At 37.2% G+C, this 15,911-nt stretch overlaps 2 protein-coding genes across 2 annotated transcripts in view; one reads left to right on the top strand and one right to left on the bottom strand.

The window, feature by feature from the left end:
- LOC117328182 (ubiquitin carboxyl-terminal hydrolase 45-like) overlaps positions 1 to 4,249 on the bottom strand; it is a 36,196-nt gene extending 31,947 nt beyond the window's left edge. Inside the window, exons 1-5 of the mRNA XM_033885596.1 lie at positions 4,109 to 4,249; positions 2,904 to 3,042; positions 2,378 to 2,463; positions 418 to 558; positions 41 to 144 (exon numbers count right to left, since the gene is read on the bottom strand). Of these exons, the coding sequence (XP_033741487.1) occupies positions 41 to 144; positions 418 to 558; positions 2,378 to 2,463; positions 2,904 to 3,018 (446 nt within the window). The 5' untranslated portion in view covers positions 3,019 to 3,042; positions 4,109 to 4,249. The remainder of the gene's footprint in view (positions 1 to 40; positions 145 to 417; positions 559 to 2,377; positions 2,464 to 2,903; positions 3,043 to 4,108) is intronic.
- A 402-nt stretch (positions 4,250 to 4,651) lies between these two features.
- LOC117328181 (kelch-like protein 2) lies at positions 4,652 to 12,517 on the top strand. The gene is made up of 3 exons (XM_033885595.1): positions 4,652 to 4,752; positions 6,537 to 9,429; positions 10,975 to 12,517. The coding sequence occupies exon 2, from the start codon at positions 6,579 to 6,581 to the stop codon at positions 8,403 to 8,405; it is 1,827 nt and encodes a 608-aa protein (XP_033741486.1). The 5' UTR covers positions 4,652 to 4,752; positions 6,537 to 6,578; the 3' UTR covers positions 8,406 to 9,429; positions 10,975 to 12,517.
- The last annotated feature ends 3,394 nt before the right edge of the window (positions 12,518 to 15,911 follow it).

Here is a 15,911-nt window from a genome sequence, read left to right as displayed (position 1 = left end):
ATTGTGTCAGTATTTTAGTGAGAATAGTGTTGGTTCCTACCAGCAGGTCCAGGTGGAGGAGTTTATCACCAGACAGTGACAGCTTGACCGTGGCGTCTCATAATGTTTCAGCCCATGCTTATCTCGCGAGTTACGGTCACAGCCCTGCAATAGATATCATACAACTTTGCTGGTATATTTTAGACACTACATGTACAGGTTTGTCATACTGTTGACATGCAGATTTAGACTCATTCACAAGGAGTTATCCTGGTAACTATGAATGGCAAGGGACAATACCACATATTCTCAGTGGGCAATCATCTAATATCCAAATATGAAATATTTTTCAATATCTTTTGAACTCTCACAGTTATGAGACTATTTATCCTCCAAACTTAAAATGCACAATGTTACCAATGACAATGTTAGTTTTACCTGATGTCCACACTGGAGACACACCCACAGTGTAGGCTCTAGGTCCCCCATCAAACTCTCTTCCTGGTGAGATGCACTGGCCTGGTCAGTGGTCTCACCTTGTCCTGGCTTGCGTCCAGATGAACTATCCTTAGAACAGGACTATCAAAGAAATGAAATCTCATCAACATACGTCTAACATCTAAAATATCAAAAAGGTTTTAACATTTTAAAACCCAATATATAAATATAATATTATCTATGCATGTCTTAGAGAGAACATGCAGTCTGTCAAACATCCATATTTGTCTGATCTTGACCTTTTTACAAGGCAACTGATCAATAGCAAATGTCTAGCACAGCATATGTTTTTGCACATTTGTATTACGGTAATTTTCTCTATGCATTTGGAACAGGTATTATGTATTGAAACTTGATGAAAGCTTGAAGCATTTGATACTAATAAAAGATTATTAGTTTTTTCATTAAGTGATGATGTTTTCTCAATAATGAACGGTCATACTGTGACCTGAACAGTATGGCTCGATTTTATACACATTTGCCATTATCAGTTGACAATAGAAATAACAAACTTCAATTCTCAATATCCAAGATGGCCGACTGTTGGCCTTTTTATTTTTTTTTTTATTTTTTTTTTCAAAAATCTTAATCAAATTGGTACAACTAAGGACCAAGGTAAACCTACACATGACGTTTGAGAAATATCTCTCCAGTACTTTTCAAGAAATCATGTTCACAAACTTCAACTATGAAAATACAAGATGGCTGCCTGACGTCCATTTTGTTTTTCTGACCAAAAATCTAAATTGAAACTGAACAACAATGGACCAAGGGGAACCAACACACACATAAAGTTTGAGGAATATCCCTCCAGCACTTTTCAGGAAATAGCAATAACAAGCTTTAATTCCGAAAATCCAAGATGGCTGCCTGTCAGCCATTTAGTTTTCTGATAAAAAATCTTAATCAAATTTGCACAACTAGGGACGAAAGGGAACCTACATATCATGTTTGAGAAATATCCCTCCAGTACTTTTCAAGAAATAGTGAAAACAAACTTCAATTCTTTAATATCCAAGATGGCTGACTGTTGACCACTTTTTTTTTCTGATCAAAAATCAAAACAGAATTGGCACAACTAGGGACCAAGGGGAACCTAAACAAGAAGTTTGAGGAATATCCCACTAGTACTTTTCAATAAATAGTGATAACAACTTTAAATTGTCAAAATCCATGATGGCTTCCTGTTGGCCATTTTGTTTTTCTGATCAAAAATCTAAATTCAATTGGCACAACTTGAGACCAAGTGGAACCTACACATGAAGATTGAGGAATATAACTCCAGTACTTTTCGAGATATAGCTTTAACAAACTTCAACTTTCAAAACCCAGGATAGCCACCTGTTGGCTATTTTGTTTTTCTGATCAAAATTTTTAATTGTTATGGCACAACTAGGGACCAAGGGGAACTTGCACATGATGTTTGAAAAATGTCCCTCCAGCACTTTTCAAGAAATAGTGATATCAAGTACTGTTTAAGGACAGACGAGCAGATGACTGACTGACGCTGGACAACAAATGCAGGGCATTTAGAATAGCCCAAATTCTGATGATAGTGGGCTAAAAATGTGAAATCTATCCAGACATGTTAATCATTACAAATATAGTTGTTTGAAACCTGATCTAAACAGTTTCTAAACTTTACCCTTAAATCATGAGCTGCATATGATTATTTTCATACTTCTTTGTATATTGATTTCAAAATTTCTGTCATACCTTTAACAAATAAATAAATGCAGTTTCATATAATTACATGACTCTATGTGTATTTAATAATATAGCACAGCACTTTAGAGGTTTTGTTTTACTTAAATTTAAAATATTGTTCTTATTTATTTGAGAGGGAAAACAAAACAAGTTTTGAAACATATCAAAGCAGCTGACAAGTGCACAAACCTACCGCACACTCCCCAAACAATTGTTTGGCTAATCCTTTCTTCATGGCAGCCAAGTTGACAGCCATATTGATGTGGTTACAAACTGGCACTGAAAACAAACATAAATAAAACATTATTTCATCTATAATCAAACAATAATATTGATAAGTTATTGCTGACTTTGTTTCTTACTTTGAATCCATATGCAGCTTTGTAATAGCTACTTCCTCGTTCCAAGAAAGATATCCTGTTGACACCGTAGAATAAAACTGAGATCATTATCAGGGCTTTTTCTCAGTAGTTTGGGATGGGGCCCTTTTGTCTCATTTTGGGAAGAAAATTGGTGAATTGGGAAAGATTTTTTCAGGAGTAAACTGCAAATTTTGGGAATTTGGCTGAAATATAAAATAATTTTATTTGGGAATGGGGCCCATTACCCGCCCCGAAAAGCCCCCAGAAAAAGCCCTGATTATTACTAGTGAATGTGAATGAAACAGACTGACATATGTTGGAAACAAAGGTGCATGGTACCGGTGTAGTTAGGAATACCTGATGCACATCCATCATCTGAAGATTCTGAGGCTTCCTTAGCCTTTCGCATCTTATGTTTGCGGTTCTTTCCCATGTTATACGACTGTGTCGCTTCAGTCTCAAGCACTCTCATTTAGTCTGTTGGGTCAAGTAAAACCTGCATAAAGAAAAATTAAATATTTAATCTATCTTATCATTCACATAGCTACCACAGAGGTCACAGAGGGAAGAAAATTTGTGAATTGGGAAAGACTTCTTCGGGAGTGAAACCCCAGTAATTCATTCAGGAAATCCATCTTTTATGACTACACGTTATATTATGAAGGAAATCTTTTACTAATGTAGAAGTGGAGAGTATATCTCAACTAGCTCAGGCTAGCAGGAATTTCCCTTTAGCCCTAATTGTGGTAGGATTTTTTTCCTTGACAGCGTGAGGTCACTAGTTTGAAGCCTAGTGCCGGCTGGGTATTTTTCATTACTCCTTTAAGTTAATTCCTAATTCACTAATATAAGCTAGTACTAGTAATTATTCTAAGCAGACACTCAGAAGTGTTAATTAAGTTTGGATAGTCAATTAGAAATACAATATGTAGCATATTTGTAGTACAGTACATCTTATAATATATAAGGCTGCGAGTGATCATTTCATTAACTTTTTTTTAAGTTTGTGCTTAATTGATTATGGGACAGTCTAGATCTGCTAACTGCTACGAAGCATACAGATGACTTCAAAACTGAACAAACTAAGAAAAATAGACTACATCCTCTCATCTCTTTGACGAATGCATTTCACAAGAGTTGTATTCATATATAATCTCTGGCATTAGAATCTACAGTGCCCCTAATTTCATATTTACAAAGAAACTAATTAAAAAAAAACCTGACCCTCATCTGTGACCTATATCAATGTGAAGTCATGTGGAACAACCTAAACATAAAACAAAAGTGTAACAAATCTGAAAATTCACAAAATAATGTATCAGGTTAGACCATCCCCTTCGAACTATTGCATGCCAATTAAGCTATGCATTTGTATTGTTCCGCCGTTTCTCCTCACCGGCTCCGAGACGGATACTTTTCTTGTACAAGGCTGTACGATACATCACGATCAACGCCTGTGAGTGTGACACACTCACGCAGACTGCGTCCGTGTATGTTTACAGATTAGTCGAGAATTTCAGAATGCCAAACAGTTCAAAGGCAAATCATACTATTCAACTTACTTGTATGTAATGTTGTTTAAGTCGTTTATCGTAACGACACGTTTCAGTCGCCGATTAAATTACTTTTCCCCATCTACCAGTCGTGGTCCATGTTCATGACCAAATAAACATGGCGATTTCGCACGATATCTTCCCGCGATAGTTGCGTATTTTTGACGTCACTATATTGTTCTATCTGGCATTGTGTTAAATAACGATTACTCAGTGTCATCTTTTTTTAAAAGATAATTTGGTATATACGTTTGAGCCTATTCAGCACCCCACAAACTCTTCTTTGAGACATAAATTAGAAATACGAAACAAATTATCGTCTGCAATGGTACGCATTCGATTTGCTATTCAAAGTAAAATGGGCCGGGTAAAATATCATGCGAGTACGACTTATGATTATAATAAGTGGAGGGACCTTTTTAATAAAATTTAAGAATATATAATACTCTATGTTTAACCTTGTATATATAGATAATACAGACAGAAGATATAATAATTATTTTCTTGCGAGCATAAAGCTTAACGGCATCCAAAGCGAATGCACCGTAAGCTTATAGGCTTGGTGAAGGCTGTGGTGAGGACCCAGAATTAGACCTAAGTCGTTGATATTCACTGACAAAAAAAAACGACTGATGATGTTTCACTTTCACGAGGTAAAATTAAATTTTAATTTAGAAATACTTTCATTATCGTCAATGTAGCATGTATTGAATCATCGTCGAATACCGACGACATTACCTGATTACTTGGGACAGTTTCAGAAGTTTGGTAATGATCGTATACTCAGTAGTGTACACATATCACCACAGGTACTTGGGGTAAGAAATTATATATTGTATATATATACTATAAAGCCTCGTTTTACTATATATAGTTTTATATAGTAATACGAGGCTATATAGTATATGTATACAATATAAAGATATCACCAGTCCTCTTTTAAACATTTAATAAAAGTCCTCTCATATCAATATACCTTCTGAACCCTACAGTAGGCCAAGCGTATACGATGGGGCCGCGGTGGCCGAGTGGTTAAGGTGTCCTGACACTTTGACACTAGCCCTCCACCACTGGGTTGCGAGTTCGAAACCTACGTGGGACAGTTGCCAGGTACTGATCGTAGGTCGGTGGTTTTTCTCCGGGTACTCCGGCTTTCCTCCACCTCCAAAACCTGGCACGTCCTTAAATGACCCTGGCTGTTAATAGGACGTTAAACAAAAACAAACCAAAGTATACGATGAAATTGTGAATCGTACTAAAACGCTTTAATACTGTCAAGGACAGGCCCAAATTCACCAACAATATATTAATGTCCAGTCTTCATATATACTACTGTATCAAACTGTCAAAGGCTACTTACATGTTAGTGTTTAAGAAACATTATTTAATTACCCCTTCTCTAGCTATTATAAAAAATAACCAAATCCAGATGCATATACGCAGTGACATGAACATCTGCTCTCAAAGTGGACATTGTACCACCAGACTTTTAAAAGGGGAATTCACATCAACCTATAAAGGTGACTTTCAACTTATACACTGCGTGCAATGCCTTCTCTTCACCCCAACCCCAAGATTTTTTATCTTCCAACAAAGCCTCTCAATCTCCTTGTAAGCAGTGTCAAATCTGTAATTGAAAGAAGTAGAGCAAATTAAGACATCCTGCTCGCATTCCAATCAAACTATAGCTAGCAACCTCTCTCTATCTCGCAGATCTCTTGGATCCTACTACCTGGCTGATATAAGACTTTAGGGTTTGACTTCCATTGGAAGCACTTCACTCCCAACTTACAAAAGCCTGGCCCCTCTCACTGGCATGCAACAACTAGGTCACATTTTTTCTTGCTGATTTTCCCAATGTAGAGTGGTTTACTGAAACAAACAGCAGCATAAATCATATTAATTTCATTACTAGTAAATGCCTCTGCTAGGGATCAAACCAGGGGCATCTGACTTACCAGTAGAGGTGTGATCCTGGTAAATACTAGCCGCAATATATTATACAGTGTATACCGCTCTGCTAAGGAAATCTCTTTAGATTGATCGGTTGAGCATATAGACTAGTAAGCCAGTGGTTCCGAGTTCGATCCCTAGTGGAGGCAGTGATTTAAATTTAATTAATCATGCCTGTGTTACATTGGCATTCATGTAGGGACTTGGGGAATTATACTCATCGCTGCTTGCGAAAGCATTGCAGTTACCCCTGGATAACTCGAGGACGATTTCTTTACTGGAGGGGGAGTATGTAACTCTAGTAAATACTAGCTGCCATATACCACTCAGCTAGGGAGATCTTCTCTTTAGCTCAGTCGGTTGAGCGTAAGACATGTAAGTCACAGGTCCCGAGTTAGATCCCTAGCGGAGGCAGTGATTTATGTTTAATTAATCATGCGCTCTAGATCTGTTACATAGATAATAGTGGTTGTTTCTGTTTTAGATGGACCGAAATGCACATACCATAAGTGCATGATACAACAAAATGGAACTCAATATAGATAACAACACTGGACATTGGCATCTCCAAGTGCAAAATGGGTTTAAAAGATTGTTGCAAGAGAAACTTTGTTCAGATGTGATTTTGAAAGTTGAAAATGAGAAATTTGAGTGCCATAAGAACATTTTGTGTGTGTTTTCATCCTATTTTGGATGCATGTTCCAGTCCGGGATGCTGGAGTGTCAGGACAAGGTGGTTGAGCTGAGAATGGTGGAAGCAGGCCCTCTGAGATTGTTGATTCAGTACATGTACACTGGTATCATAGACATGAGTCCACAAAATATTGTTAAAGTGCTATGGACAGCCACATTCCTCCAGATGGATGGCTTCCTGAACTGGATGTGTCATCATAAAAGTCTGGACAAATACATACACTTGGATAATTTCTGGGACTTGTGGTGTTTGGCAGACAGCCACCATGATTGTGTCTTCTTGAAAGATCCTTTGAATGACTTTATTTTAACACACTTTGAAAAAGTTTACAAGACACCGGGATTTGAAGAGAATATAACTTCTAAAGACCTTTTATCCATGCTGAATAATAAAGGATTAAGGGTGAAGAATGAAGACATGGCTCTTCATTCTGTCCTTCAATGGGTAAATCATGACAGAGAAACAAGGATGGTAGACCTGCCAAAGCTGATAGAGGCAGTGCGTTTACCACTGTGTCAGAGGAATAGTCTGCAGCAGCTCAAGTGTAGCCTCAGAGGGGATGGAGAAAGATCTGTATTGAACCATCTGAAAATGGCAGAACAGTACCAACAGGACTATGGAGGACAGATGCGTTTCACTACTGCACAGAGCCAGTACAGACCACACACTGGCAAGGAGAAAGTCCTTATCCTTATAAATGAGGAGAAAGAAACACATGATCTTTCAGATGAGGATATCTGTTACCCCTCCATCTCATTTATCCGTCATTCTTCCACCTGGACATATGAGCTTGATGGAATGTTGACTGTGCTTCCATACAGCTTCAGACCAGGGGCCTATACTACCTGTACATATGCAGAAAGCTGTGTGTACCTCTATGGGTACCGACAACAAACCAACGCCTTCTTTTACTACTCTGCCATCACAGATAAGTGGCAGTGTCTAGAGCCCTGTCCTGGAGCCTATAGGGTGGGTGCCCACATCGTTGCTGTCAGAGACAGGGTGTATCTGTTTGGGGGAGAGGAAGTAGGTGAGGGTACGTTGCTGTCTGCTGTTTATGTGTACAATGTCACAAATAATCACTGGGACTCCAACCCATTCTGTCATCTTCAGACTCCTGTTTCTAAATTTATGAAGGGTTGTCTTGGTGATAAGATTTATGTTTTTGGAGGTCTGTCAGCTTCAGGTTATACTGCTAGTGCACTGAGAATTGGTGAAGACATTGTGCAGTGTATAGACACCACCACTCAGTCCTGTTCTATCATATGTCACTCAGACCTTGTCAGGGGAGTAGTGTCCATGGGTTGTGCCTGTAGCTGCCATGCTGATGGTACTGTACATATTGTCTATAAAGACAGCACCAATTCGCTACTTGTACTCAAGTTTGACCCAGACTCATTAACAAAATTTGAAGTTGTAGGTTCTATTCCAACCACTATTGACACTGTAGACCCAAGTAAATGTAGTCTGGGAATGGTGAAACAAGACTGCAGTCTATTATTAGCTAGTACACAAAGTGCAATGCACATTGGCTGTATTACAAACTTTGATTTGAAGTCCAAAGTAAAAACAGGTAGAGATTTAAGAGTATTCATACATGATATGAAGGTTGTAGAATTTCACTATTTGGTTTTGACCGATGAAGTTATGAATATATAGTGGTATAAGGAGTCTACTGTAAGTTTATACAAATATTTAGATTATACATGAGTAAACTTATTTAAAAACTTCCATGATACTGTGGTAGAAATATTAATACTGTCGGTTTACTGTTGTTACAGAGATTCTGTGGTAGATATACTGTCGGTTTACTGTTGTTACAGAGATTCTGTGGTAGATATACTGTCGGTTTACTGTTGTTACAGAGATTCTGTGGTAGATATACTGTCGGTTTACTGTTGTTACAGAGATTCTGTGGTAGATATACTGTCGGTTTAGTGTTACAGAGATGCTGTGGTAGATATACTGTCGGTTTACTGTTGTTACAGTGATACTGTGGTAGATATACTGACGGTTTACTTGTTACAGAGATGCTGTGGTAGATATACTGTCGGTTTACTGTTGTTACAGAGATTCTGTGGTAGATATACTGTCGGTTTACTGTTGTTACAGAGATTCTGTGGTAGATATACTGTCGGTTTACTGTTGTTACAGAGATGCTGTGGTAGATATACTGTCGGTTTACTGTTGTTACAGAGATGCTGTGGTAGATATACTGTCGGTTTACTGTTGTTACAGTGATACTGTGGTAGATATACTGTCGGTTTACTGTTGTTACAGAGATGCTGTGGTAGATATACTGTCGGTTAACTGTTGTTACAGAGATGCTGTGGTAGATATACTGACGGTTTACTGTTGTTACAGAGATGCTGTGGTAGATATACTGACGGTTTACCGTTGTTACAGAGATACAGGGGTAGATATACTGTCGGTTAACTGTTGTTACAGTGATGCTGTGGTAGATATACTGTCGGTTTACTGTTGTTACAGAGATGCTGTGGTAGATATACTGTCAGTTTACTGTTGTTACAGAGATGCTGTGGTAGATATACTGTCGGTTTACCGTTGTTACAGAGATGCTGTGGTAGATATACTGTCGGTTTACTGTTGTTACAGAGATGCTGTGGTAGATATACTGTCGGTTTACTGTTGTTACAGAGATGCTGTGGTAGATATACTGTTGGTTTACTGTTACAGTAATGTTGTGGTAGATATACTGTCGGTTTACTGTTGTGACAGAGATGCTGTGGTAGATATACTGTCGGTTTACTGTTGTTAAAGAGATGCTGTGGTAGATATACTGTCGGTTTACTGTTGTGACAGAGATGCTGTGGTAGATATACTGTCGGTTTACTGTTGTTACAGAGATGCTGTGGTAGATATACTGTCAGTTTACTGTTGTTACAGAGATGCTGTGGTAGATATACTGTCGGTTTACTGTTGTTACAGTGATACTGTGGTAGTTATACTGTCGGTTTACCGTTGTTACAGAGATGCTGTGGTAGATATACTGTCGGTTTACTGTTGTTACAGAGATGCTGTGGTAGATATACTGTCGGTTTACTGTTGTTACAGTGATACTGTGGTAGATATACTGTCGGTTTACTGTTGTTACAGAGATGCTGTGGTAGATATACTGTCGGTTTACTGTTGTTACAGTGATACTGTGGTAGATATACTGTCGGTTTACTGTTGTTACAGAGATACTGTGGTAGATATACTGTCGGTTTACTGTTGTTGCAGTGATACTGTGGTAGATATACTGTCGGTTTACTGTTGTTACAGAGATGCTGTGGTAGATATACTGTCGGTTTACTGTTGTTACAGAGATACCGGGGTAGATATACTGTCGGTTTACTGTTGTTACAGTGATACTGTGGTAGATATACTGTCGGTTAACTGTTGTTACAGTGATGCTGTGGTAGATATACTGTCGGTTTACTGTTGTTACAGAGATACTGTGGTAGATATACTGTCGGTTATCTGTTGTTACAGTGATACTGTGGTAGATATACTGTCGGTTTACTGTTGTTACAGTGATACTGTGGTAGATATACTGTCGGTTAACTGTTGTTACAGAGATACCGGGGTAGATATACTGTCGGTTTACTGTTGTTACAGAGATGCTGTGGTAGATATACTGTCGGTTAACTGTTGTTACAGAGATGCTGTGGTAGATATACTGTCGGTTTACTGTTGTTACAGAGATACCGGGGTAGATATACTGTCGGTTTACTGTTACAGAGATGCTGTGGTAGATATACTGTCGGTTTACTGTTGTTACAGAGATGCTGTGGTAGATATACTGTCGGTTTACTGTTGTTACAGTGATACTGTGGTAGATATACTGTCGGTTTACTGTTGTTTCAGAGATACTGTGGTAGATATACTGTCGGTTTACTGTTGTTGCAGTGATACTGTGGTAGATATACTGTCGGTTTAGTGTTACAGAGATGCTGTGGTAGATATACTGTCGGTTTACTGTTGTTACAGAGATACCGGGGTAGATATACTGTCGGTTAACTGTTGTTACAGTGATGCTGTGGTAGATATACTGTCGGTTTACTGTTGTTACAGAGATACCGGGGTAGATATACTGTCGGTTTACTGTTGTTACAGTGATACTGTGGTAGATATACTGTCGGTTAACTGTTGTTACAGTGATGCTGTGGTAGATATACTGTCGGTTTACTGTTGTTACAGAGATACTGTGGTAGATATACTGTAGGTTAACTGTTGTTACAGTGATACTGTGGTAGATATACTGTCGGTTTACTGTTGTTACAGTGATACTGTGGTAGATATACTGTCGGTTAACTGTTGTTACAGAGATACCGGGGTAGATATACTGTCGGTTTACTGTTGTTACAGAGATGCTGTGGTAGATATACTGTCGGTTAACTGTTGTTACAGAGATGCTGTGGTAGATATACTGTCGGTTTACTGTTGTTACAGAGATACCGGGGTAGATATACTGTCGGTTTACTGTAACAGAGATGCTGTGGTAGATATACTGTCGGTTTACTGTTGTTACAGAGATGCTGTGGTAGATATACTGTCGGTTTACTGTTGTTAACAGAGATGCTGTGGTAGATATACTGTCGGTTTACTGTTGTTACAGAGATACCGGGGTAGATATACTGTCGGTTTACTGTTACAGAGATGCTTTGGTAGATATACTGTCGGTTTACTGTTGTTACAGTGATACTGTGGTAGATATACTGTCGGTTTACTGTTGTTACAGAGATGCTGTGGTAGATATACTGTCGGTTTACTGTTGTTACAGTGATACTGTGGTAGATATACTGTCGGTTTACTGTTGTTACAGAGATGCTGTGATAGATAAACTGTCAGTTTACTGTTGTTACAGAGATGCTGTGGTAGATATACTGTCGGTTTACTGTTGTTAACAGAGATGCTGTGGTAGATATACTGTCGGTTTACTGTTGTTACAGAGATACCGGGGTAGATATACTGTCGGTTTACTGTTACAGAGATGCTTTGGTAGATATACTGTCGGTTTACTGTTGTTACAGTGATACCGTGGTAGATATACTGTCGGTTTACTGTTGTTACAGAGATGCTGTGGTAGATATACTGTCGGTTTACTGTTGTTACAGTGATACTGTGGTAGATATACTGTCGGTTTACTGTTGTTACAGAGATGCTGTGATAGATAAACTGTCAGTTTACTGTTGTTACAGAGATGCTGTGGTAGATATATACTGTCGGTTTACAATAAACCATATTATTTTTTTAACTACAATGTTGATCTATTGATACACTGTAATATCTAGATCTGTTGAAATTAAATGTGTGGTTTGATTGTTGTGGTCTTTTGTTTCAAACTTTGGGTACCATAATTATAAACTGAGATCCAGGTATTGGTAGGTATTGGCTGCTGTATTAGATGCTTTTCTATCCTAATTTTCTCGAAATCTAGATTTTTTGGGGGGAAAAATATTAATTGAATTTTGCAAAAAAAAGGCGATGTTTTCAAATATCGGAGGAAAAATTCCACAATTCTCAGTAAACATTTAGTGTTTTACAAGAAGAATCCTATTTTATTAGAAAAACTTTACCTACAAACAAACAATATTTTGTTGGACATTTTGAATATTTTTTTGCATATAATAATTACTTTTTCATTGATGAAATCATGTCACCTTGCTTGTGGTGATAGATCATGGTAAATGTTAGATTATGGAAGAATAAAAACATGACTTATCAACATGACCATACTATTTGAATAAAAATGATACAACACATTATTGTGTGTTTTTTTCTTCTTTTGATCATATGAAAGGGAGTTACCGCCCCTTCATATTTCATCATGTTCTCATGATCAGGGAAATATGCTAACCAGCTGTACAGTAGTCAAATGTCGGTCGGGCGTTCGATTTGATATCTTTTGCTCGGGAGGTAGCATATTTGTGGATGTTTCATATCCCATTAAGCTGTCAAAGGATTTGAAGGATGGCACATACAATGGTACTATTTTCCAAAACATTGGTTGTAACTAAACTAAGACCTACGAGGGCTGATTGATATGTTGTGAGCTTCATATTGAAGGATTTGAATATTGCCGAACATATTGTATTATTTTTCAACATAATCCCTTCAGTATCAATACACTTTTGCCAGCGGTGTCTAAGGGCCTAAATATGCCACTTTTATAGAACTCCTTTTCTTGGCTGGTCAGAAAGTCATCCTCTTCATGTATGGCGTCATCATCGATTCGGACTGGAATAAGTGTTTTTTCAGTTTTGGAAATAGATGAAAGTCTGATGGAGCGAGATCAGGTAAATAAGGCGGATGCTCAATCAATTTAAAACCACAATCGTGAATTTCAGCCATGGCAATGACAGATTTGTGAACAGAAGCATTTTCCTAATGGAATAACACACCTTTAGTGAGCTTTCCTTGGCACTTAAGCTTAATATTTTTCCGTTACTGCCTCAGAAGTGAAGCATAGTATGTGCCATTGACTATTTGTCCCTTTTGGAGATAATCTATCAGCAGAATACCATCTGCATCCCAGAAAACCGAGACCATAACCTCCCCAGCTGATGAAACAGTCTTTGCCTTCTTTTGCAGAAGAGAGCCAGGGTGCTTTCATTATTTCGATTGTTGTTTGGCCTCTGGGGCAAACTGAATGACCCATGTTTCATCCTAGTGACAAATCTCTGAAGAAAGTTGGCAGGATCTTTCTCAAAAAGGTTAAGATTATCACTTGATAATGTGCGCCTGGTGTGCTTCTGATTAACTGTCAGAAGTCTTGGTACCCATCCGGCCGAAAGCTTTCTTATTGCGAAATCCTCTGTCAAAATGGAATGTACGCGTTCCTGTGAAATGCCAATTCTACTGGCTATATATGAATCTAACTTGTCCTAAACCTGTGAACCAGTTTCATTGAAATTACACGAGAATATTGGGTACCATATGTAGATATGCATTCACATTTTATTTATTTATTTGTTTGTTTGCTTGTCATGATAATCTGGTATATACGTAGATTTTGGTATGAGCTACAAAGTCGCATGACTCGGGCGGTCCTTAGATCAATGGCAAATTTGTTTGGTCAATTGTTGTAACGTTAGAGAAAGGGAATTGAAAAAAAGTGATATATTTATATGACGGACTTCGGTATATATCTGAGTCGATGATGATATTCACCTTGCCCATTTTCCTTGCGAACATTTGTATGGTTTTAATAGGGTAACTTACCTGATTTTCACAGATACATAGTGGATTGCTGATATAAGTGATACACGTGTATCTATGGAGATGGGACTCCCCACCACCGTAAATGATAGATAGCGATTGGGCCAGTTATAAGGACAGACATGACACAAATCCCGTCGTCGTCTGTATTCAGCATTGGCTTACATATCTAGTAGATCTATAAAGACTGATTCAGGAATGCTTCATCGCCATTTCAAATACTGTCCATTCTGTATGGCAAGCCAAAAATGGAAGTTGTCATTCATTTTACTATATAAGATATAACGAAATAAGATATCTGATAGACATATGATATCATTTAAGATAGATATCTGATAGACATACGATATCATTTAAGATATATAATTTGGTTAAGTAGTGGATCAACATTGCTCCATGAATAAGTGACTACTTGGCATGCCATACAGGATAGCGATGATGTATAGAACATTGAAAATCTATAGAAATAGTGATTCAGGGAGATGGTAGTGCATTCAACGTTTTGTGCTAGTTGCCATTCGCCAATGATGAGCTATTACTTTAAAAGTAACTTAAAAAACCTTCATTGGGAGGATGTCTCATTGATTAATCGGACAAATGCCGACTGGAATCTACACATCATGAATAAAACTCTTTGAAACAAGACAACAAAATGTTATGTAAAGAATTCCTCCCAACCTTTTAAAGTAAACAAGTTTAGTTTCAGATTCCGCTATTACTAGCTATCAGAAACAACTACTTCATTCAGAAATTCGGTACGGCGCCTGATAAGTAAATTAAACTATTAACGAATTTGGGTAATATATATATATTTATTAACTAATGTAGATACTTTAACAACATTTTTATTTTATACTCATATTGTTCGGCGAATTGGACGGTACACAAACGGTGTCCGTTGTTAGACAAATCATTTCATTTGCAATGAAAATCTTGTTTACGGAATTATTGATAGCAACACCATTTTATTTTATCTCCATGATAGTAAAACAAGAGTTCACCAGCAAGTTAAAACATATCTAAACATGTATAGCACCAGTAACACAATAGTCAACTACATGTAATTACCAAGTAACAAAATAGTTAACTACATGTAATTACCAAGTAACACAATAGTTAACTACATGTAATTACCAAGTAACACAATAGTTAACTACATGTAATTACCAAGTAACAATAGTTAACTACATGTAATTACCAAGTAACACAATAGTCAACTACATGTAATTACCAAGTAACAAAATAGTTAACTACATGTAATTACCAAGTAACACAATAGTTAACTACATGTAATTACCAAGTAACAATAGTTAACTACATGTAATTACCAAGTAACACAATAGTTAACTACATGTAATTACCAAGTAACACAATAGTCAACTACATGTAATTACCAAGTAACACAATAGTTAACTACATGTAATTACCAAGTAACACAATAGTTAACTACATGTAATTACCAAGTAACAATAGTTAACTACATGTAATTACCAAGTAACAATAGTTAACTACATGTAATTACCAAGTAACACAATAGTTAACTACATGTAATTACCAAGTAACACAATAGTTAACTACATATATTTACATTTGTATGGCATTGTCACTATAAAGCCTTTTTGAGAGTTGTGTCGTTGATGTTTGTTTATGTGCCATGCATCACGCGACAGTATCAGCGTAGTAATACAACACAGACCTGCGCAATATTTTGTTCCGGGCCAATATACTGAAAGCATTGTTATAGATAAATTTGAGCAAAAATACATATTTTTGTCAAATAATTTATTATGAGAAAACATGCATATACTTTGTTTGTAATAAATGTATAATATAATAAATTGTTGGGTTTTTTTTTCAAGCACTATTTTGTTGCCGATTTTGTTTGCCAATCTGAACGAGACATGAAGGCTGTTCCAGTTAACGACTAAAATTTGTGTTGCC

Source organism: Pecten maximus, chromosome 5, assembly GCF_902652985.1.
Source record: "Pecten maximus chromosome 5, xPecMax1.1, whole genome shotgun sequence".
Taxonomy (NCBI): Eukaryota; Metazoa; Mollusca; class Bivalvia; order Pectinida; family Pectinidae; genus Pecten; species Pecten maximus.
Note: the sequence above shows the minus strand (reverse complement) of the source record. Positions and strands in the feature narration are given on the sequence as shown.